Here is a 22331-nt window from a genome sequence, read left to right on the forward strand (position 1 = left end):
GTTTTGACTATGTTAGGTCACAGATACCTGCGATTACAACACCTCATTTTTACTTTTTTGTGTTTAACTACAGTAGGTGGCGCTATACATGAAATGAGTGGTTATGGAATGGGTTGACATGACCCTTTGAGATCAACATACAAAAAAAAATGGTCCTCCTAAACCCTACGGTTCTCGAGATATTCACAGAAAACTGTGTCTGCCCTACCCTCCTTTCGGGGGGTCCAGTCCAGCGGGGCACAGATCAAAACGAAAACAGGAGGTTCCATGCTATCCATGTGGGGTTACATGCCCACCAAGTTTCGTGTACCCCGGTCTTACAGTGTCCCGGGAATCCTTGACGGAAATTTGGACATGCGAAAAAGAAAAAAAAACCTATATGACCGCCGCTTCGCTGCGCAGCGGTCATAATAATCCAAATGAACGTCAAACTTTGAAATATAGTCTGAAATGAGATGTTTTTATCATTGAGACAACAGGGGTATACAAAAAAATCCGATTGTAGCTTACAGCAGCCGACTATTTAGGTTAAGTTTATAACGTTGTGGACGGCCACCAAGCGTCTTCTGCCTCACGGCTGCGCTCGCATCTAGTTTTGTTGGTAAACGGGAAACCCGTGTATACTTCCTGTCGGCCCGCCGGCCCACAGTTGCAAGGTGAAGCGAGACGGTCACCATTCACCCCGAAAAAAGTCATATAACCATTCCAATGACTCTGAAGCTGATAAATTAAGGTAAATTAAGCTAAAAAACTAGCATATTAAGCTAAAAAACCTGCATAGTGTGCCTTTAATTAAACCAGAGACTTTCTAATGAGGAGACACAGCACTCAAAAAATCCTCCATAGAAATGCATGGGGTTAATTTGTAACGCCAATATGGCTGTTGTCTACACATATCACACCCCTTCCTCGGCAAAACGTCGACATGTGAAGACATCGTGCCAATCATGTGTTGTGAACTCGCCGCTGGAGCAAGATTGCCGTGAAGCCTTGCACGCGCATTTCTGCCGAAGAGGATGCCCGATGAGTGACCAAAAAGCGTTGCTATATGGCCGCCGAGTGGGGGGACTTGCCTAAAAGGACTTTGGTTAAACTTGGTTCGACTTTCAAAGCGCAACGCAAGTGTATGGACCCTTTCAAGAGAGTTCCATTATCAGCATCATAGTTGGCCCCACAAGACTTCCTTTTTAACATTCCATATGTTATCTTAATGCAGAGGAAGTAGATTGGGGCCCAAATAGAATGTTCAAGCATTGTTTTTGTTTACCTTGTTGAAAGGGTCTATTCAATTTAGGCAAACCGTTTGTGTTGCTCAGGAATGAGATAGAACTTATTATGGTCTGAACGTTGCGTTAGCCGCTGCCCCCTGCTGCTGGGCAACGTCATCCCCACCTTATTCGTATTTGGTGAAGGATAATGCAGAAAAAAAACCTCATTTGAACTTATTTCCACTAACTGGATTTTCATGGACATATACTATGGTGTTTAGATCACCAACTGAAATATAAAAAATTGTAAAATATAAAAAAATAAATTCTGTCACATTTTAAAATCACTTGAATAAGAAGACGGTGTAAACCAACCAGCAACCAGCTTTGTAGTTTAAAAATACTAGCGCACCAGCAGCATATCGACCCAGACACAGGAGAGTGCTAGCCTCTAACTCTGGGCCGTTTTTGTTCGCCAGAGAGAAGCCCTGCCTGGGTGCAGGCCTAGCGCTAGCTAATGCCTCCAGGCTTCTTTTTTTAATTATTTCTTTATTTTCTGGGGTGGCACATCCAGCTCCTACACTGCAACTGCAACACCCTAACAATTAAGGGTGTCACGATTTCGATTTTATTTCGAAATCGATCGAAATTACATCTCAATCTCGAACTTCGAACTTAAAAGTAGAATCGACGATGCAGCCACACCCCCAATGTCACGTCCAGCATGTATGCCAAGACGCACAAACACACATGCACGTGGTGAACTGCAGCGTCAACACTCCTCTAATTTTAGGCTGCAGCAGGGCTTGAAAACGAAATTATTTTTCAAACGTTCCGTTCCGAACGGTTCAGGTAGGCCTATGTTTAACGTTTTCGTTCTTGCATGCGTTCCGCCACCAACATATCGGTCCTGAACCGGTTCGGAACGCAAAATATCGTTCGTTCTTAAAGTTCCGGCAGTGTTTGGCGGGCCTATCAAGTCTATTTTTGTGGACTTTACCTGAGAATAGACGTAGGCTACTCATTATTTCCCCTTGATTTAGCCTATACCGTAGCTATGCCCAAAAATAATAAATCACAGGCGGCATCCAAAAACATTCAGATGGGCTATCCATCCCATAGCTTATAGACTTACTGTAGGCCTAACCTATGCCTATAAATAATTTCTTATCAAAAATATTTCTGGATACGTGCTAAACTCCTTACCTGGTTATAGCCTAAGTTTTATCCATATGGAGATCTTCAAAGGCTTGCGCTATAATTCCAACCCTGTTTATAAACGAACCTGTCTGTTGCTGACAAGGCCTATCTCAAATTTCCCGTTTAACTCTTCTACATAGAATAGGCTATAATTGCGCAAACATTTCAAATCTCGACTTTAAAACGACAAGGCGTGGACAGGCAAAATAGGCTATTACGCATAGGCTACAAACAATTTCCAAATCAGTTTCAGTAGCCTACGCTACGAGCTGGCCTAAGATCCGAAGTGGCAGACGGATAGGTTACATTACAACAGCAAGACAAAATATACACATTTATTCGTTTTTTTTTTTTTCAAACTGCACAAATCAAATTATTAGGCTGTTATATAGAGAACGAAAAAAAAACGTTATTAACCGGTTTTGTGGATTTCAGAATAACGTTTCTGTTCCGGAACAGTTGAAGACCATTTTGTTTTCGTTTCCGTTTCCGCTCCTCGTAAAATTCCGTAAAATTCCGTTCGTTTTCGTTTTTCGTTTTCGTTCCTTGAACCGGTTCGGAGCCCTGGGCTGCAGCCAGTTAAAATATAGGCCTACATATCAACCTACCGAAATCAAAGCCCCTCTTGCTACTTTGATATCACCGGTGTGGAAGTATTCGTTCATTCACGTCAATTAAAACTAACTTAGCCTACTCAACTTAGCAAGTGAAAAGATGGTCTAATTACAGTCCAAAGTTACTTTAAGGCTTAAAATGGACATTTATAAGTACATATTCCATGAACACTAACCTTGGGTCTCTTCGGAGTGTGCTGAAACAATCAAATTAACATTCTGTGTTGTTTCATTTTACTATGTTCACGTCTCTGTTTTAGCCTAAAGTTAGTTCTGTTTACATTACAACCTCGCGGGTGGAACGGTTTCAAAGCTGTTTCAAAATAAAAGCCCCACGAAAAAGAAAAGGAAAAGGCCAAAAAGAGTAAATAACATATAAGGAATGCATTAATAGTAATATTTAAAAAAGATCGAAAATCGAATCAAATCGTGAATTTAAAATCGAAAATTACATCGAATCGAGGATTTGGAGAATCGTGACACCCCTACTAACAATACTGCACCGAGACACCACTGTTTATTGCTTATTGTTTATAATGAAGAATAAACAGCACAGACTACTAGACCACTGTGCAGTAAAAGCCATTACAACCATCAGCTGATGATGGTGGTGGAGGTGTTTTAAAAAGACACACTCCAGAGGGGATTTCAGCATGAATGCAACATGAATATTATTATTAGCAGAGCAGCATAGCGGGCGGGCGGAAGGCCCCTGCCGCTGGCCTTTCTGTGCATTCATTATTTACAGCGTGCACTTATGGCTATCGAACTGCTGCTGTCAATCAGCCCGTGGAGCGGCCACTGCCAGGCAGGCAGGTTGGGGTGCTCCATCAGCGGCTTCAGAGGAGTGCACAAGAGACCGGACGCGGATTAGTGCTGATTCAGGAGCGCAGCCGGCCCCTGGAGGGAACCTCAGCAGGCACTGAGCCAGAACTGAGCCAGAACTGAGCCAGAGCTCGGCCGACTGTTCTTCCTCTCTACATGATTTCCTGCCTGCAGCCCTCAGACTGCGTTGCTCTCTATGCGTCTATGCGTCATGTAGTGCCGATGCGCAGAACTAAAAGAAATGAACTCTCTTTCCTTACAAGAGCTTTTAAGTTGTTGTTGTTGTTGTTTTTAATAAATTAACTATTATTTTATTATATTTATTTTATTTTCGTACAATTTCTTGTTTTCTGCTTTAATGTACTCCAGGGCAGGAGAGCCAAGGAGCTCTGGGGAAATGACTGTGATGAGGGGAAGAGAGTCAGGGACTGATGAGGAGATGAGGACTGAAGAGAGAGAGAGAGAGAGAGAAAGAGAGAGGGGGGCAGAAAGAGATGGAGAGAACTGAGGGAGGAGGGGAGAGGCAGAGAGAGGAAAAGAAAGAATTGAGTGGAAAGAGAAGGAGCGAGAGAAGGGACAGCTATAATCTGCTGTGCTGGCCCCTGCTGCTGAGTGTGTGTGTGTGACAGACTAGCTAGTGTGTGTGTGTCTGGCTGTCTGTGTGCCTGTGCGTGCTTACATGTGTGTGTGTGTGTGTGTACACACATCTTTGGGGACAGTGCAGCCCTCCAGCTGAGGTCACGCCACCGTGTGTATGTGAGTGTTAGTCTGGACTTGACAAAATGTGACAACATTGTTTGTGTGTGTGTCTGTCTGTCTGTGTCTGTGTGTGTATGTGTAATCTCAATGTGTGTGTGTGTGTGTGTGTGTGTGTGTGTGTGTAATCTCTGCCCTCCAGATGAGGTCAGGTCACTATGTGTGTGTGTGTGTGTGTGTGTGTGTGTATGTGTATGTGTGAGTGTATTTGCAATGGGAGTGCTTCTATGATGTGAGCCCTACAGAGAGCTGCACTTGCTGCATAAGAAATGTCCCACTCACAAACTCAGAATCCCTACAAAGGTCTTTCTGCCTTCAGAAAGTCCCTTTAAACCGTGAAGCTACACACAAACGTGTGTGTGTGTGTGTGTGTGTGTGTGTTGGGGGAGGGGGGGAGGGGGGTTAAGCCCAGGAGGTGACAGGACTCCTCTTCAAATGACAGCAACGCAGCGGGACAGAACTGAAGTGAACAGGGGGGAGGGAGTGGAGGACCTGGAAGTGAACTTTTCTATTCTGTGCCTTCTTTCACATTCTGTTTTCTGCCACACACACACACACACACACTGTTACACACACACTCCACACACACCCTGTCTTGTCTTATGTTATGCCACACACACACACACACACACACACACACACACACACACACACACACACACAGTCTTACAGTATGCCTTCATCTGTGCTTTCTTCACTCCCCGCTGGGAGGCATATACTGATCAAAACCACCAAGGTATCTCAAACTCATCCCAACAAGAACCACCACTGCACATCCACAAACCACATCCATAATAGAAACCACGTCCACTAACTGCACCGATTAGCCTGCTAATGATTTTGGTCATTAAGTTAATTGCTAACCCACTGGGTCTCTATGTTAGCCTATCAGATAGCCATCTCTAAATCTCTGCACCCTATAATATAACTGTCCTGGCCTGTCCTTGCGCATCCGCTCAGCCACCAGCCTTTGGCCATTATTAATCACTTTCTTTGAAGTCAAAAATGACATGCACACACGCAACAGTCAAAGTCAAAGGAGAGCGACTAGCTGAGTATGAGGCACTGTGCTCAGACTCTAAAGTGTCCTACAGCCTGCTACTGTCCTCCGGGTGCTAACAGGAAGTGGACAAGTCATCTTGGTGGGGGCATGGCTATGGCTGTGTGTGTGTGTGTGTGTGTTTGTGTGTGTGTGTCATCATGGTGTGGTGGGGGCATGTCTGCGTGGTGCGTGACCTCTCTGTCCACTGAATCCCGCCACCGGAGAGAGGTACGTCCTGATTGGCCCAGACACTGTCACGACAACCACAAGCGGACAACACACTGCTGGATAACGCACTCTTAAACAACACACACATACACACACCCACACCACCTTTCCACTCATCAATACACTGCCTGCGGTCACTGGGGGCTGTCTATATTATCATTTGAGAGAGAGAGAGAGAGAGAGAGTGTGTGTGTGTGAAAAATTAGTACCATGGCAGCCAAGTTCCAAACACATGTAATCCATAGTGTCAAAACAACAAGTCTGATGTTGTGTGCTGCAGCCAAGAGCTCCACTGCACAGAGAGGGCCCAACACTCCTCTCCACTTCTCTCCCTCACCCACTGCAGCACCAGAGACAGGAGAAGGCACTTTACAATACAGACTCTTTTTTTAAATACATCAATGGACACTCTCTTTAAGAAAAGCATATGAAATAATGTCTGCAAAAATACTACATCATTGGGTTGATCTTCGCACGTCACATACACAAGATCTCAGACTCTCTATCGCTAGGGCTAAAAACTGACAGCTGCCTCCCCGTCTCTGGAGATCCTTTTACATGTGCACCAGGACAGACATGACTGGGAGGAGGAGGCATCAATGAAATGTCTTTCCTGGCTTGAACAAAGACATTATGAACAGCTGCTATCCTGTGTGGTGCTATTTTTATTATGCAAATAGGTATTACAACTGTTGTTACTTTGTATGCATATGTCATATGCATGACAGGTAGGTATGATAAAAAACAGTGCATCATTCCTGTTGTGGTCAGCCACCCCCTAGGGTCGCCATACCTCCCTTCCTCTTAAACATGCACTGACCTTTCTTGAACTCCTCCAGCATGGCGTCCAACTTAGTGTCATGGAAGACAAAGTGGACAGGGTGGTTGTAGAACTTGGTGACAGTTTTGAGCGTGGTGCAGTCATCTGGATCCACAAATGCCAAATCCTTGACATACAGAATGTCAACAATGTTTGAGCGCTCGTCCTCATACACCGGTATGCGAGTGTAGCCACTTTCCATTATGTCCGACATAGTGTTGAAGTCCAGGATTGCGTCCGTGTGGATCATGAAACAGTTGGCGATAGGGGTCATCACGTCCTCCACAGTTTTGGTCCTCAGCTCTAATGCTCCCTGGATCATGTTGAGCTCCTCTTTCACCAGGTCGTTGTAAGGCTCAGTTACTTTCAGCATCTCCACCAGTTTCTCTCGGTTGTACACATTTCCCATCTCCTGGCCCAGGACACAATCTAAGAGCCTACTGATGGGGTAAGATAACGGGAAGGTGGCAAACATAAAGAATTTGGTCAACTGTATGGTGTTAGCCCCCACTGCTAAACCGTGACGGGAGCAGAGAGCCTGGGGAACTATCTCACCGAAAATTACAATACCCACAGTGGAGGCGGCCACTGCCCCAAGTCCCGAACCGATCAATTCGTCCAACATAATGGTCAAGGTGGTGTTGACAAGCACATTGCCGAGCAAAAGTGAACACAGCAGGTAGTTTCCTTTCCTGCGAATAGGCTCGATTTTGCGAGCATCCCTTCTCTCTTTCTCGGTACCACAACTTTGGACGATACGAAGTTCCATAGGATCAAGAGCCATTAGTCCGAGATTAAGCCCGCTGAATAGACCGGACAGTACTAACAGAGTGGAGACAAGGATTACCTCGCACCACAGTGGCAAGAATGCCTTCTTCTCCTCAACCACCCGAACCCTGCCCTCGTTGTCCCCCAACAGGATCCACTTGTCCCCCGGACCGTCCCTCACGCAGAGGCTATAATCTTTCTCGCTTTCGGTCTTGCGGAGCGGTTTGATGTTGATGCTCACCATCCCTGATGTACCTCTGCTGCTGACATTCATGAAGCTACTGATGGTGAAATCTTTGGTGAAATCAGTACAAGTCCTGTTAGCATCGCCGTTATAATATTTCTCATCCTCACCCTCCCCGTGTTCCACGAACCTTATCTCTGACGAGGAGTCCGAGTTGAACTGCACCCCATAAAACCTGAGCTGGACAGTGCTCTCTTCTGTTACCTGAATGACCCCATCTTCTGTTGTCGTGGCCGGTTTATCACTCCTCTCCAGCCGCATGCCCAACACTTGGGTCCCGATTACACTCGCTGTCTCTGTACGTCCACCAACGGCGCTCCAAAGAAAAACGATTAAAGTTATAATGTGTCCCTGTCCACTCCAGTCTGTCGCCATGTTTGTTTCACTCTCTGCGGGCAGCGGGTGACGTCACTTACTCACTTGTCGCATCCCGCCCCCCTCATTAACATTCATTACCATAATAAATTCTGCAGCAACGCCTCCCGGGTGGACGGTTACTCGGTGGCATCGACTAGCCTACTAGGAGTGGACACCTGTCATATTTTCATGACCTTGCATTTAAAACTGCCCGATGTCCTGGATTTGTCTAGTCTAAGGGAAGAGTTACATGGCGACATTGTGAGAATTCCTCATAGTCCTTGAACAAGGTCATCCCAGAGGTCACCAAGATGAAGTCCACATAGCTGATGCACCAGTCGGCTAATAGACTAAAGGAATCTTCTTTAATATACTCCTGTTTTTTCCTCGGCTAAAGCTCTGATAAAAAGAAGAACAAATGCACCATTACACCTAACTTGCAATCGCAATTCAATCCTGTATTTTCAAACCTGACAATAAATCTCACCCAAATTCGTTCATTAACAGACCCGGGGAAACTTGGCGCTCAGGAGGCAAAAAAGAGAATGCATACCAGCTGCTGCTATTGGCTTATGAGCCTATTGTAATGTAACAGCTGTTATGTAAACTCACATGGCGTGCATGGCATAGCCGAGCCTACTCAGCCGCAGAGTCCTGTCAGCATCTCTGCTTCCCGGGTCGGGCAGCAGGTCAGGCGCCGTCGGTCTTTCTCGGAAAGGCGGTACAGGTGAAACGACACGGCAGTTTCAGATGTCCCTAGGTCATGCTACAGCTCCAGTAACTTTACGCATATATGTAATATTACCCTTCATGTTCAGTTAGACCACATAACACCACTAGCCTATATATCTGACTCATAATATAATTATTTCAGATACATTTAAAGTTAAATGTTGAATTTAAAGGTACACAAACAACAAAGCATGATGATTTCTTCGATAGATGTTTTTATTTTCACCTGATTACAAAAATAAATGACCAAACTGTTAGAGCTTGTATTTTCAGTTGTAAGAGGCTGCCATCTAGCGGTGATAAACAGAAATAGCACTGTACTGCAGGCATTCATACACTATAATATTTTTTAGGGAACCATGATTAAATAATTCCGTATATACAGTCAAATCCAATAACCTGTAACATCAATGATTAAAGGGTGTAATTAAATAACAATGACATACAATTATGTGTGATTTGCACACCACAAGAACTTTGTGATTGATACATTTGAAACTGTCCTCTCAAACTGGAATGTGTATGAAGCGCAGTCTCCCTATTTGTTTTAAACATCTCCGTCTTCATGATATCATGATTGAGAATAATGACTCCACATACTTATATGACAGAGGTCAAAATTATTTGTAAATGCTTGACTACATTTCCCTGAGACGTCTATACGCTCAGAAATGTGTCCTCTTTTCAGTCCCTCCAGGAATTCGCGATGTTGCGATCGCAACAATTAACGCAAATTCAGCAAATCCGCGTGAATTCTGGGCGACCTCGCAATTTTGTCCAAACACTGCAACTTTTTCGCAAATTTGACCAATCATCATGGTTTCCCGGTGAAATTTCACCTACCACAACAGTCCCTCGCGCAGAATATTGAGTCAGATGCCACACTCACTTCTGCAGACACCAGAGACTGCCCTATAACTTGTTCACTCCTCTGCAGTTTTGATGACAATAAATGGAAGGCTAACGTTAATGATCTGCTTTGCTTGCATCTCTCAACCTGGTGTTGCTAACCTGCCTAGGCTATGAAAGTAAGTTAATTAAGGCCTACTTGGTTTACTGACATTTGAGTAGCTACAATATGCAACCCATTGGCAAACGTTTACACCTGGAGATGTCCTTTTAGCTCATGTCATGTTTGCTAGCTTGTGGGCTCAGTTTGTGTAGTGCTACCATAATCATAGAAATTAATAACATTGTAAGAAATCTACCTTTTCTATGATCCAAGAATGATTTCATACGAGTTATTTTTTAACATTTATTTTAACTAATGACATAGAAAACATCCCGAATTCCATCCACATATTGTAATGCACTAAGGAAAAAGTTATTTCCAGTCGTAGCCGAACACAGTGAGATGCAAGCGTTCCAATCCACTTAAAAATGTTATTACGCTACTCTAACGTCCTTAAAGTGGCAGGCAGACTTACACACCACCAATGTAATAACATTAAAGAAAAGTGTAGTCTAATAGTTTAAATCAATATGAAATTACTAGATACTAGTTGGCTGTTAGTAATTATGCAAGTCACAGAATATGAATTATTAAAAAGATATGAACTTAATATGAATTACAACATAATGTATTGAAACATATGACATGATGCCATCTCTTTAGGGGGCTGTCTTTTCTGGACAGTTCTATAAAAGGTTATACTGCTTTGTGAATTACCCCAGTCAAAATTTTTACACAAATAAAGTAGGCCTACTTTGATTTTCTGTAACCCTTACTATTTACCTTTACTTATCCTTTTTAATAAGCATCAAGATGATCAGTGTAATTTTGGTCTTACTAACCTTAATTACCCTCAATTAAAAAAAAAAAAAAAAAAAAATCGTAACTATTTTTGCAATTTTCACTACCTCTCGCAATTTCTTCGCAACAAACAGCTAAAAACACCGCAACTTCCATCGCAATTTTTTAGAAAAGTTGTCGCGAAATCAGGCATTTTAGATCACAACAATCACAAAAAATCCTCGCGAAATCCTGGAGGGACTGTCTTATGAATTATAACACTATCTCCTAAAGCTGGTGAAGTGGCCAAGTAGGCCCGGCGCAGTGCGGTGCGGTGCATTGCGGCACGATGCGTCCCTACTCCAGTGTGCGGCTGTGGGGCTGGGGATCACCCTCTGGGGTCAGGACCTCTACACTGAAGCTCACTTTCTTGGACTGAAGCAAGCTGTAGGTGTTGTCGAAGCGTAGAACATCTAAGTGTGGAAATAACACAATACATACATTTTATTACATCATACAAATATACATATGTTACGAATACCCAGTATACAGATGACAGACAATGTGTGTTCCCAAACTGTATGTATAAGATGAAAAAGACATCTGCAAGTGCATCTACCAGGCCAAAAAATCCATGTTTGATCCTCCTGCAGTGATCAAACATGGATTTTAAAATCTGCTTCACATCCAGTCTGATACATTATGACTGTGCTGCGGCCTTTACATACCCTGGAAATCCAGAGTTCTCGCGAAAGCACAATTTGAATTGTCTCTGCGAGACACTCTGGCAATGAATAATGATGCACGTTCCTTTTACCCCTTGCATCGCGAGGGACCAATCATATCGGTGTATCTGATATAGGAAGGCCATGAGGCGAGCTCAACAGATGACGACAGCGCTGCAACGAATCAGTCAGTAAACATTGGTCGTAGTGTTATCCAATTGTGCCAAAGTCCGGAATCAGTCAGTAAACATTGGTCATAGTGTTATCCAATTGTGTGCAGTGAGATTTTCAAATGGATGCCTGGTGCCGCCCCTTGAGTCGGACCATTTTCATTATTCGTGGCCAGACCCTTATAATCTTTCTAGATGATCAGGGTCTGGATTTTCCAGGCTAGCCTTTACGTGCTGTCACAGATATCATAATTACAAGCTCCTATCCCATGAATGATCGAGGAAAGTGGGAATTCCACATGGTGACCTTGATAGGGGGTCCCGCGGCCAAAAACGCAAGGCCTGGCATCAGTAGATGATACGATTTTGCTTACAAACTGCTGTTGTGTTGTAGGAATACATTCAATGTGTCTGTATGGCAATGCTTCAACAACATCTTTTTCATAAACAGAAACTGACATTTAAATGACAATCATATCAATAAACATTACATTAATATTAATATTATTTAAGCTACAGTCATATAGCCTAAATACACAAATATTTAGACAAACAAAAATATACAAATAAAAATACATATATTAGATATAGACTAATAACAGAATAATAATAAACATAAACAATCAAAAACTGTGACTGTAAGAATTAATTAGTCTTGAGCCGCTTTTTGCTTTTTGAAGATCCAAATAGTAAATGCTAATGAGTACTGTAACTCAGACATAGGATCTTATGACAAACATCTGAAGATAATGTATATGAAGCACAGTGAGCACTGAGTTATAAGCACTGCCCTCAGAGTGACCACAGGTGTGTGTGTGTGTATGTGTATGTGTGTGTGTGTGTGTGTGTGTGTGTGTGTGTGTGTGTGTGTGTGTGTGTGTGTGTGTTGTGTGGGTGTGGGTGTGTTTGTGTGTGTGTGTGTGGTAGACTCTCACTTACACACTCCAGGCTCTGCACAGGTGAGGGATCCATCCTCAGGCACGAAATGGGAGTTGTAGCGCTCGCTGGGCAGAACCTCGGTCAAGTCCGCCACCTTCTGTGAGTCCGAGCCCTTCGTCTTCAGAAACACACCAAAGCCAATGTCTGCACTATCACTAGCAAACTGCCACCTTTCAGAGAGGCAACCAGGGGAACACCAACAGATAATACGAATCAGTACAGACAGAAGGTTCTAAGGAGAGGTAGACATACAATCCACAGAAAAAACTCCTGCTCAATATTTCAATCATGACACTAACTAGTGCAAAATGTGGTCCACAACAAATACATGATTTTTGTGTTTTGAATAATAATTTGAAAGCCCTTTCATTTCTCACTTAAGTGGGCAAACAAAACAGTTCTAAGAAAAATGCTTAAAATGTTTGGAGACAATACAATAATAACAAACATCTGGCACTTACACCTGTCCTAGCCATGAAGACTACTGAGGCTGGCGCTTACACCTGTCCTAGCCGCGAAGACTACTGAGGCTGGCGCTTACACCTGTCCTAGCCGCGAAGACTACTGAGGCTGGCGCTTACACCTGTCCTAGCCGCGAAGGCTACTGAGGCTGGCGCTTACACCTGTCCTAGCCACGAAGACTACTGAGGCTGGTGCTTACACCTGTCCTAGCCATGAAGACTACTGAGGCTGGCGCTTACACCACGTTTCCATGGTGCAAGCAAATGAGTCATGGACTCCCCCATATGACATTGGTCCATCGCAGGTTATACCTCGGCTGAACCTACCGGCTGAAACCGGTATCCATTTGTAGATGGGTGAACTGAGACCTAGATAGAGTGCCTTGTCCAAGGACACAGTAGACCTTTTCAACTGCGTAAACAAACATGTGCGTTCCTAAGCCCAGAAAAGCCCAGTGGCACAGAAAACAACATTGGTAATTTGGAGACAAAAAAAAAAAAAAAACACGTTTTAAAGTTGACATTTTGTAGAGCATTAGGCTAAAGTCCAATTCATTGTAATTTTACAGTATTTGTCGACTGGAAACCCTCTGGGAACAGACTGAAATGGTCTCTATAGGCAACGTCAAGTGCACACACTGGGGTTTAAAGCTTTGAACCAACAACCTATTCCTACTGTATAGGTCCACTGAGCTAAGAAAGTGCTCAATGACTTCATTTGAGATAAACTGAGGTATTAAAGGAACACAGTGCAATTGTTTTACCTTAAATTAACGGCTTCAAACTCATTCTGCTCATGCTACACTGACTTCCAATACAAAAAATGAAGTCTCTGACATTGACAATATGCATCAGGAATGCTTGATATTGCACTATGTAACGTTGTTGATCGGGTAGGATCATGACCCTTGTAGTCTAACTGGGTACCATCTTAGCGTTCAACGGCAGTGTAATATTCGATGCAATATTCGATGCAATTCAAAACTGTGTTTTAAAGGGAAACTTGGCAGGATTAGCTACAGTATCCTCTGCTGAAGAAGTTGTGCATTATGCTATTTCAAACTTTGGAAAAGGGTAACTATAAAGCACATGGATTTGTTTACAAGCCAGCAAAATGGTTAGCATAAGTTTTGGCAAAACAATGTGGATGTTACATGGTAAGAAACACAATTTAAAACGAGTTTCTTGTTTCTCACTTCTCTTGCGGGGACGGTATTCCCAATGTTGCAAGGGAAAGTCACCATTTTTACCGGAACAGACCATTTAACCATCTACATGACTTCTAAATGGGTTTATTAAGTTGAAATAGTTGCCAAGTTCCCCTTTAATATTGATGTACCCTGCCGTATCAAACATTAATAAATGAACATTAAATCTTGACTCGCTTTGAAGTCCAGTGCCTAATTGTAAATGGCTGCTCACCTGAGCATGCTGTTTGCGCAGAAGACCTCGCTCTCCACTTGAAAGGAAGAACATCGACTGATGGACACAGTCTGGTCATACTGCACTTTTATGGAGTCCTGCACGTAGTAGGACCTGGGGACCACACCGCCATATTTAATCTAGTACAAACACAAAACAGGAGGTGTGTCACACCTGAGTCCACAGCACACATGAAGTGTTGGAGACACGGAACGTGAACCTCAATTCTGTGTTCTGATTCTACTGCTGCTCACCTTGGACTTACACGTCGGGTCTCCATCAGGGTCTGTCAATGAGCCTCCATAGGCTACAGGAAGCTGATCCTCATCAATGTAAGTCCTCAACACATCCTTCCAGTTGCCTACAGGAGATCGTTTAACCAAATGATACATGAGCTCTTAAAAGAGTGTGTGAAAGGATATGCTTAAGGTGAGGTTCCCCCTTCACTGTAAAATGCTTTGGGTGCCTTGAAAAACACTGCAATTCTTAGCAATAGAGAAGGAGAGTTTTATGATGATTATTATGAGATTTACAATTGAGAGAGGTGCCTTACCTCCAAGCACAACAATCTTGCGTCGGGTGTCCTCACACAAGAAAGGTTTCACAAGGTTGAAAGCAAGTGGGAAAAGTTTGGGTGCTGCAGAGAGGCACATTTTGAATTTAAAATAGCTTTGATCGGCTTTGCACACACTTTGATCACACTTGCAGCATAAACATGCTTACCCTTGATGAGAAAAACCCTTTTAAGGTTCTCTGGATAGTTCTCTTCAAACATTGAAAGGATCTGTAAAAAAAGCAGCATAAGCATATATTTATATAAAGAACATTACATGAGCAAATCCAGATCTGTAATAGCCATAGCATATTACCGTAATCTGTGTAGCACAAAATATCTCTGACAAAATAGCAAATTAAAAAGGCATAAAATGTATTAGGGCATTTTATGTATTTATATCAAATTAAAGCAACAATAACATTGGGTGTATTTTGAAGGCAGTAATATTGTTGTCATGAGAACTATCAGGGATTATGGAAGCTTACAGACAACAATTAAAACAAGAGCGAGAGAGACTTAAACGTGTGAGCGATTCCCAATAATCTTCAAATGTGCTTTATAACAGTGATGGTAGGCTTTTTGTTATCTCGCCTTTTCTAACACAAAATATATAAATTCTAGCACTGTCAATGATCCATGTCTATTTGTATGTCTATTTCCAAAAACATTTGAAGGCTTTCAAGAACTTCAAGGACCAATGGGATTCCTGTAAAATGAAGTCTGAATCCACTACACTCAGAACAGTCTAGTGGATGGTCCTTATTTCATGCAAAGAACTAGTTGACTGATCGATCCCCCTCTGCACCCCATCAGGCCTAATGTGTAAAAGCTGTGCTTACATCCCCGTAGGCCTCTATGGCAGGCTTCCACAGGTGCTTCATTCCCAGTCCCTCGCAGTCGTAGATCAGGGTGATGGACTCAATATGCGTACCCAGCTATGAGGGAGAACACAGACACTGAGCTGCATGAGGAGCCAACATGGATGCCATGATGGAGGGCAAAGTGCAAAGTCTGTCAACAAGCAAAGTTCTTGTGTATAAGGGCAGTGGTAGTGTAGTGGTTAAGGAGCTGGGCTAGCGTGCAATAGCCTGAAAGTTGTGGTTTAATTCCAGGCTTCCACTGTTGTGCCCTTGAGCAAGGCACTTAATGCCAAGTTGCTCCCGGGACAATGTAATCCCTTGTAATAGAGTTGACATTTATAAGTCACTATGGACAAAAAGTGTCTGCTAAATGTAATGTATAAACTACATCTATTGTGTTGCATGTGGGAACATTGAGCTGACTCATGCATATTTGCACATAAGGTCTTGCCTTTGGTGTTAAGCTGACTCATGAATATTTGCACATAAAGTCTTGCCTTTGGTGTTAAATTAGCCAATTGTTTTTGCCTAGTTATTAAAATAGCCATTAGTTAGATGTTGCACTTTGCCCATGATTTAAAGTAGGGTCCCCTGACTTGTTTCTGAGGGGGTTAGCCTGTGAAGCAGAACTCGTACCTTTGCAGACTGCTGTTCACACACCTTCCGCATCATCTCTGTGTCCCGCACCTTGGTCCTCAGGAAGTCCTGCTTTGTGATGGACATTAGCAGACCCTTTGGGTCCAGTGGGCCAATGACGTCGTACCAGATCGGATTTCCATCCTTGTCAAAGCCACACATTCCTCCTGATACGTATTTCTCGATCACCTACAGAGATCATAAGGCACTCTGTGAGCATAGTAATACAATTTAAAAAAAGCAGGTGCACTCAACTCTAATTAACAGAGAATTCCAGTGATGTTTCACATAGATCTGTTTCTCAAGGTCATGAGTACAGTCTATACACACAAAAAAATAAATAATTGCTGCAGCCAACAGCTACAGTGCTACACTCTGGGGGCACGAACATGGGTGCCATCTTAATATCTGCAGATCTGCTTTGCATTACATTAAGAAAGAGCGCACACTTGAGGTAGTGTTTACTATGTTAATAATATTCACACTCATTCACAGGATGTCTGACCTACTAGAGCCATAACTCACTCACCTCAGGAGGCTGCCAGTCTTCAATAATCGTGTCTGCTTTCATATGCTTGCGAAACTCCACATGCTAATCAAACAGACAAAGAGCAGATTCAATGAGACATGGCCTGTCAAACTATAAACACTGTGACAGTGCTGTTTAAGCTGTGTTTTGATAACAGTTGTGATAATTGATCATTTGAACAAGAATTTGTTTAAGGTCTTTTTATTAGACTGTGGTGGATGCTTCAAAAGCAATGCTCGTTATTTGCGCATTTAAGGTGTGAAGAATATATATCATTTAGAGAGAGATTACCTTTCTCAGCATATTCTCAGACTTTTCTATGTTGAATGTCCTGGCTGCAATTCAACGTAAAGATAAACAAGTAAGATTCAAAGCAGATTTAAAGTATGCTGCCACAACTGCAAAAATATTGCAATATTAGATATACAAGATATAAATATACAATATTAGCATAGCATATATTTTTTTCTTCAGTAAATGGTAGGTATATAAAACTTCAGAAAATTCCTTGTTCCTTGTTTACACATGTAGGCCAGAGGCTGCCAGATCAATATTTTGTGCAAGAACAATGTATAAACAGGTGAAAGTGCATGTAAATGTTTGCAATAACAAAATACTGCCTGAACTTTGAGCTACACAAAAGTCAATAACCAGAATGATGGTCTTAGTGCATCCACTGGAACCTGACTTAGCATGAGAATGCATAAAATCAAGCTAAAGTTGTTTATGTCTAAAAAAAAAAAAAACTATAAATGCAGGATGGGGTTTATAATATACATTAAACACACAATCAGCCTATTGGTGACAGTCTGAAAACTATTCTATACTTTTCCCCTCATGTCTTGCATGCATAGACACGCTGCATGCAGAGCACAGAGAATTATCTGTCCTTTATTAATCTGAAATGTAAGTGTCTCTGAGATGCTCAGAAGGAGATTACAAGGACGGGTGACCACATGGCAACAGGGTGAAAGCCTCGAGAGAGTTCTACACTTAAGTCAAACACAGAGATTATTGTATATGACTCATTTGGTAAATTTGGTAAAGTACCAAGGTACTTTCAAAGACGCAATTCCTAAATGTTGTGCTTCATGAATCAAGGTATTTTGTAAGGAATTGCCACTGGTATGTCGGTTTGGCATGAGTGAAGCAGCTAAACTAAGTCAGAAGTAGGTTATTCTCATATACTGCATCTTCTTTATGGCAATAAAACCGTCAGTCCCAAAACGAAACGTGGGCTCAATCTAGAGAAACCAGTTGACGATTTTTTGGACACTGCCACACCCAGTTTCATTGTGGTCAACAAATGGAAATACACACATGCAAAGGGTATCAGGTTGTAGCACGCTTGGTCCATCAGGAGAAATCTCAGATGTGTGGAAAAGTAGTAAAGACCATTGATCTTTTTCCTTATAGAAAGAATAAAGAATAAAGAGACATACAACCAGACCTAATGTAGCCTAAGCTATTCATTTACAAATCCCTTTCATTCAGTCTCACCTCTAAGCCAGCGCAGGAGGTAGTGGTCGCTTTGGGAAGGCAGCTGGGGAAGTATGTCCTGAACTCTTTCCCGAAACTTATTAAGCAAAGCATCGAACAAGAAATTAGATAATGAAAGTTTCATCCAACATTTAGGCTACTATTACAATACAAAGCACAGCCCAAGATGGTAGGCAACAAAGTCTTATTAGCCACGACTTGATGAATGCAGATCGGCCCGAAAAAATACTAGTTTGCATAAAATTCAGCTCACCTCTTGCAAAACTTCAGCCTGTTTCGGGCTGAGGTCGCCGACGCGTCCGCTCATGGTTCTGTTGTTGCGAGGAAGCTCACAGGTGCGCTCCTGCTTAGTGACCGCGCCAATGAAGTCCCCGAGAGGATTATGGCTGTGATTCAGGGGCGGGCTGTGTTTTCGTTCTCCCTACCAACGGACGAGTACATATGTCAGCATGTGAAACTTGTGTCTCCTCTGGGATTTCGAAACCCAAGCAGGACTCCACAGACAAATGGGTTTCTAGCGCATGCAGGCAGGTGGATGACAAGCCCGCACTCAGTGAAAGCAAACACAATAAAGGGCTCATAGAGTTCATTCCTTTCCTTGCACAGAGCAACTAAAAAAATAAAAAAAAGACTCGAACCATGTGTTCTTAGTGCATAGTACAATTTCATAAACGTCTTTAATAGACAGCCTGCTCTAACGTTACAAATACAATGTTGTTTTGAAATTACTTCTCTAAAGTCTGACAGAGGTATCGATAAGAAATATTGGACAAAGAAATCTATCAATCGATACATATTAACTGCTCGAATTAACACTGAAGGAAAAATAATGAGGCATCTAGAAAGCAATCAGGTCCACTGTACTGGGCTAGAACTAATTTATTACATTAGCAGCTAGCACCATGATGTTTTACGTTACCAGTCAAGAGTTAACAGTATCAATAGCTAACTACCGTTAGTTACTGGTATGGCAATTTAAAAATTAAAAGGAAATAGTGTTGCCAAAGCATAGATTACAGAAAAACAGAGCATCAAAGTAATTAAATATTACTATATGTAAATGTATCTTATCAAATACATAACAGGTATGTTTAACATTGTTTGTGAGGGTAACGTTAAGTTATGGTGGACCCATGTTCAAGGGTCAACCATTCAAGGGCAACCACCAACCCCCAACTGCTTGGATTTATATTAAACACCTAATATCTGAATATATGTATTATGGGTATAAATGTGGACTTACCATTATTAATGTGTCCTGGTAAGGTTCCCAATCCCAGCCTACTTAATTAATCAACTAGTTAACAACATCCAGCTATGTTAGCTTATAATCCCTTGAGCTAAGATAGCTAATATTAGCAGCTAGAGCTAGCTATTTAAAAAAAAAAAAAAAATCAAATCAAATCAAACTGGATAGTTGGCAGTTGAAACATTTACATTTGAAATTTGATACTCATCCAATCCAGAATGGCATAATATGATTGACAGGTTATTTGAAAGCATTTTATGAATACACAACCAATCAGATACAAGATGGGTGGGTCTATAACTTGCCTGTCATATATAAACTTTGCACACGTTGAAATTTCAGTTATTTTGGCAGTCAACTACTGAGCGTTGCAAAGCCAAAGAAATAGAGGAGAAAATAAGTTTCAAAGTTTTGCTTTTGCTGTTATCATTGTGTTGAAATATATAACAAAACAAAATGGTAAGTTATCAATTTTCCATATAGACTTTTGTTGGAATGAATGAATGTTAAGTGTCATGACCTCTAAAGTTAATGTAAAGATAGCTAAGCTAAGTTAGCTAGTTAAGTGATTAGCTAACGTTAGCCTAAATGTTGAATGTCAACTGTCGCCATAATTAGCCAAGCTAATGTAGCACAACAACAAGTTAACCGACTATCTGTAACTGTAAGTAGTACAACTTATAAAGCAAATCTATTTATTTTTTTATTTTTTTTGCATTAACGTTACTTTTATTTTTTTTTTAAGTATTGATGTCTGTAACTTGAACAACAGTTTACTTTTTTTTGCAGCGTGAGTGCATCTCTATCCACGTGGGTCAGGCTGGAGTTCAGATTGGGAACGCATGCTGGGAGCTCTACTGTCTGGAGCATGGGATCCAGCCAGATGGCCAAATGCCTAGCGATAAAACCATCGGAGGAGGAGACGATTCATTCAACACCTTCTTCAGTGAGACTGGAGCAGGAAAGCATGTGCCCCGAGCTGTTTTTGTTGACCTTGAGCCAACTGTTGTAGGTAAGAAATAGTTTCGACATTTCAAAGCAAGGTCTAGAAAAGCTAGAATAGATTGTTCAGTACAGAATTGCTGGATTTAAAGTGGATGTGTGTTTGCAGATGAGGTGCGCACTGGCACCTACCGTCAGCTGTTTCATCCTGAGCAGCTCATCACAGGGAAGGAGGATGCTGCTAACAACTATGCCAGAGGCCACTACACCATTGGTAAAGAAATCGTCGACCTGGTGCTGGACCGTGTCCGTAAACTGGTAAGATATGAGATATTCTGAATCGAATTCTGTGAATTGTCATTTGAAGTTATTTGCTCACTCTCTTCAGTGATTTGTCATCCTACAGTCTGATCAGTGTACTGGACTCCAGGGCTTCCTCATCTTCCACAGCTTTGGTGGTGGGACTGGATCTGGCTTTGCCTCTTTACTGATGGAAAGGTTGTCTGTGGATTATGGCAAGAAGTCCAAACTTGAGTTTGCCATTTATCCTGCTCCCCAGGTAGGATGAACTTGCCACACGCTTAAACGATTTGCAATGTTTTTAGAATGTTATTATAACATGCTTGAGTGAAAAGTAACATATTCACAATACTTTTCACAGTCATTTTTTTAATCTTGTATAATATTAATGTAGTTGATTTACAGTAGATGATTGTTAAGGTTGTAGTTATTTATGATTATGAAGATTTGTACTGTGAATTCATACTGCTCACTGTTGTCTCCACTCATCCATCATTTTTCAGGTTTCTACAGCTGTTGTGGAGCCCTACAACTCCATCCTAACCACCCACACCACCCTGGAGCACTCAGACTGTGCCTTCATGGTGGACAATGAGGCCATTTATGACATCTGCAGACGTAACCTGGACATTGAGCGCCCCACCTACACCAACCTGAACAGGCTGATCGGCCAGATCGTCTCCTCCATCACCGCATCTCTTCGCTTCGATGGTGCCCTGAATGTGGACCTGACGGAGTTCCAGACCAACCTGGTGCCCTACCCCCGCATCCACTTCCCCCTGGTCACCTATGCGCCTGTCATCTCTGCTGAGAAGGCCTACCATGAGCAGTTGTCTGTGGCAGAGATCACCAACGCTTGCTTTGAGCCAGCCAACCAGATGGTGAAGTGTGACCCTCGTCATGGCAAGTACATGGCCTGCTGCATGCTGTATCGTGGAGATGTGGTGCCCAAGGACGTCAACGCCGCCATCGCCACCATCAAAACTAAGAGGACCATCCAGTTTGTGGACTGGTGCCCCACTGGCTTCAAGGTAACCCCTCACACAGTTAAAGATTTTTTTTGGTTTTTAAATGCCACAACTGTTGCATCAAGTGTGTGCTGATTGTTTTTCACTGATCACATTTACAGGTGGGCATCAACTACCAGCCTCCCACTGTGGTGCCTGGTGGTGACCTGGCCAAGGTGCAGAGGGCCGTATGCATGTTGAGCAACACCACTGCCATTGCCGAGGCCTGGGCCCGTCTGGACCACAAGTTCGACCTGATGTACGCAAAGCGCGCCTTCGTGCACTGGTACGTGGGAGAGGGCATGGAGGAGGGAGAGTTCTCTGAGGCCCGTGAGGATCTGGCTGCGCTGGAGAAGGACTACGAGGAGGTTGGCGTCGATTCTGTGGAGGGAGAGGCTGAGGAAGGAGAGGAGTATTAAACACACTTATCACTCCTGCAATCATATTCTGTCAATAAATTTCTTTGATTTTCATCTCGTCTCTTGGTTACTTGTTATATGACATTTAAA

General features: G+C 42.6%; 3 protein-coding genes across 4 annotated transcripts in view; 1 reads left to right on the plus strand and 2 right to left on the minus strand.

The window, feature by feature from the left end:
* Nucleotides 1–8180, minus strand: part of LOC121679895 (metal transporter CNNM4) — a 36453-nt gene extending 28273 nt beyond the window's left edge. The window contains exon 1 of one of the 2 annotated variants that reach the window (XM_042058954.1): nucleotides 6694–8180. In XM_042058954.1, coding sequence (XP_041914888.1) covers nucleotides 6694–8080 — 1387 coding nt within the window. In that variant the 5' untranslated portion in view covers nucleotides 8081–8180. The remainder of the gene's footprint in view (nucleotides 1–6693) is intronic. The other variant, XM_042058955.1, reaches the window with a different exon arrangement.
* Nucleotides 8181–10623: 2443 nt separating this feature from the next.
* Nucleotides 10624–19711, minus strand: sec14l7 (SEC14-like lipid binding 7). Its single transcript, XM_042059078.1, has 13 exons — nucleotides 19568–19711; nucleotides 18578–18745; nucleotides 18325–18400; nucleotides 17116–17159; nucleotides 16825–16887; nucleotides 16296–16484; nucleotides 15639–15734; nucleotides 14967–15027; nucleotides 14797–14880; nucleotides 14498–14604; nucleotides 14244–14383; nucleotides 12361–12530; nucleotides 10624–10999 (listed from the first exon to the last, which is right to left on the minus strand). Exons 1-13 carry the CDS (start codon nucleotides 19568–19570, stop codon nucleotides 10884–10886), a joined length of 1317 nt encoding a protein of 438 aa, XP_041915012.1. The 5' UTR covers nucleotides 19571–19711; the 3' UTR covers nucleotides 10624–10883.
* Nucleotides 19712–19879: 168 nt separating this feature from the next.
* Nucleotides 19880–22295, plus strand: tuba7l (tubulin, alpha 7 like). Its single transcript, XM_042059077.1, has 6 exons — nucleotides 19880–20032; nucleotides 20363–20585; nucleotides 20685–20833; nucleotides 20922–21074; nucleotides 21319–21846; nucleotides 21945–22295. The coding sequence occupies exons 1-6, from the start codon at nucleotides 20030–20032 to the stop codon at nucleotides 22239–22241; spliced, it is 1353 nt and encodes a 450-aa protein (XP_041915011.1). The 5' UTR covers nucleotides 19880–20029; the 3' UTR covers nucleotides 22242–22295.
* Nucleotides 22296–22331: the final 36 nt, after the last annotated feature.

The sequence above is a fragment of the Alosa sapidissima genome, chromosome 13 (genome assembly GCF_018492685.1).
Source record: "Alosa sapidissima isolate fAloSap1 chromosome 13, fAloSap1.pri, whole genome shotgun sequence".
Lineage (NCBI taxonomy): Eukaryota > Metazoa > Chordata > Actinopteri > Clupeiformes > Clupeidae > Alosa > Alosa sapidissima.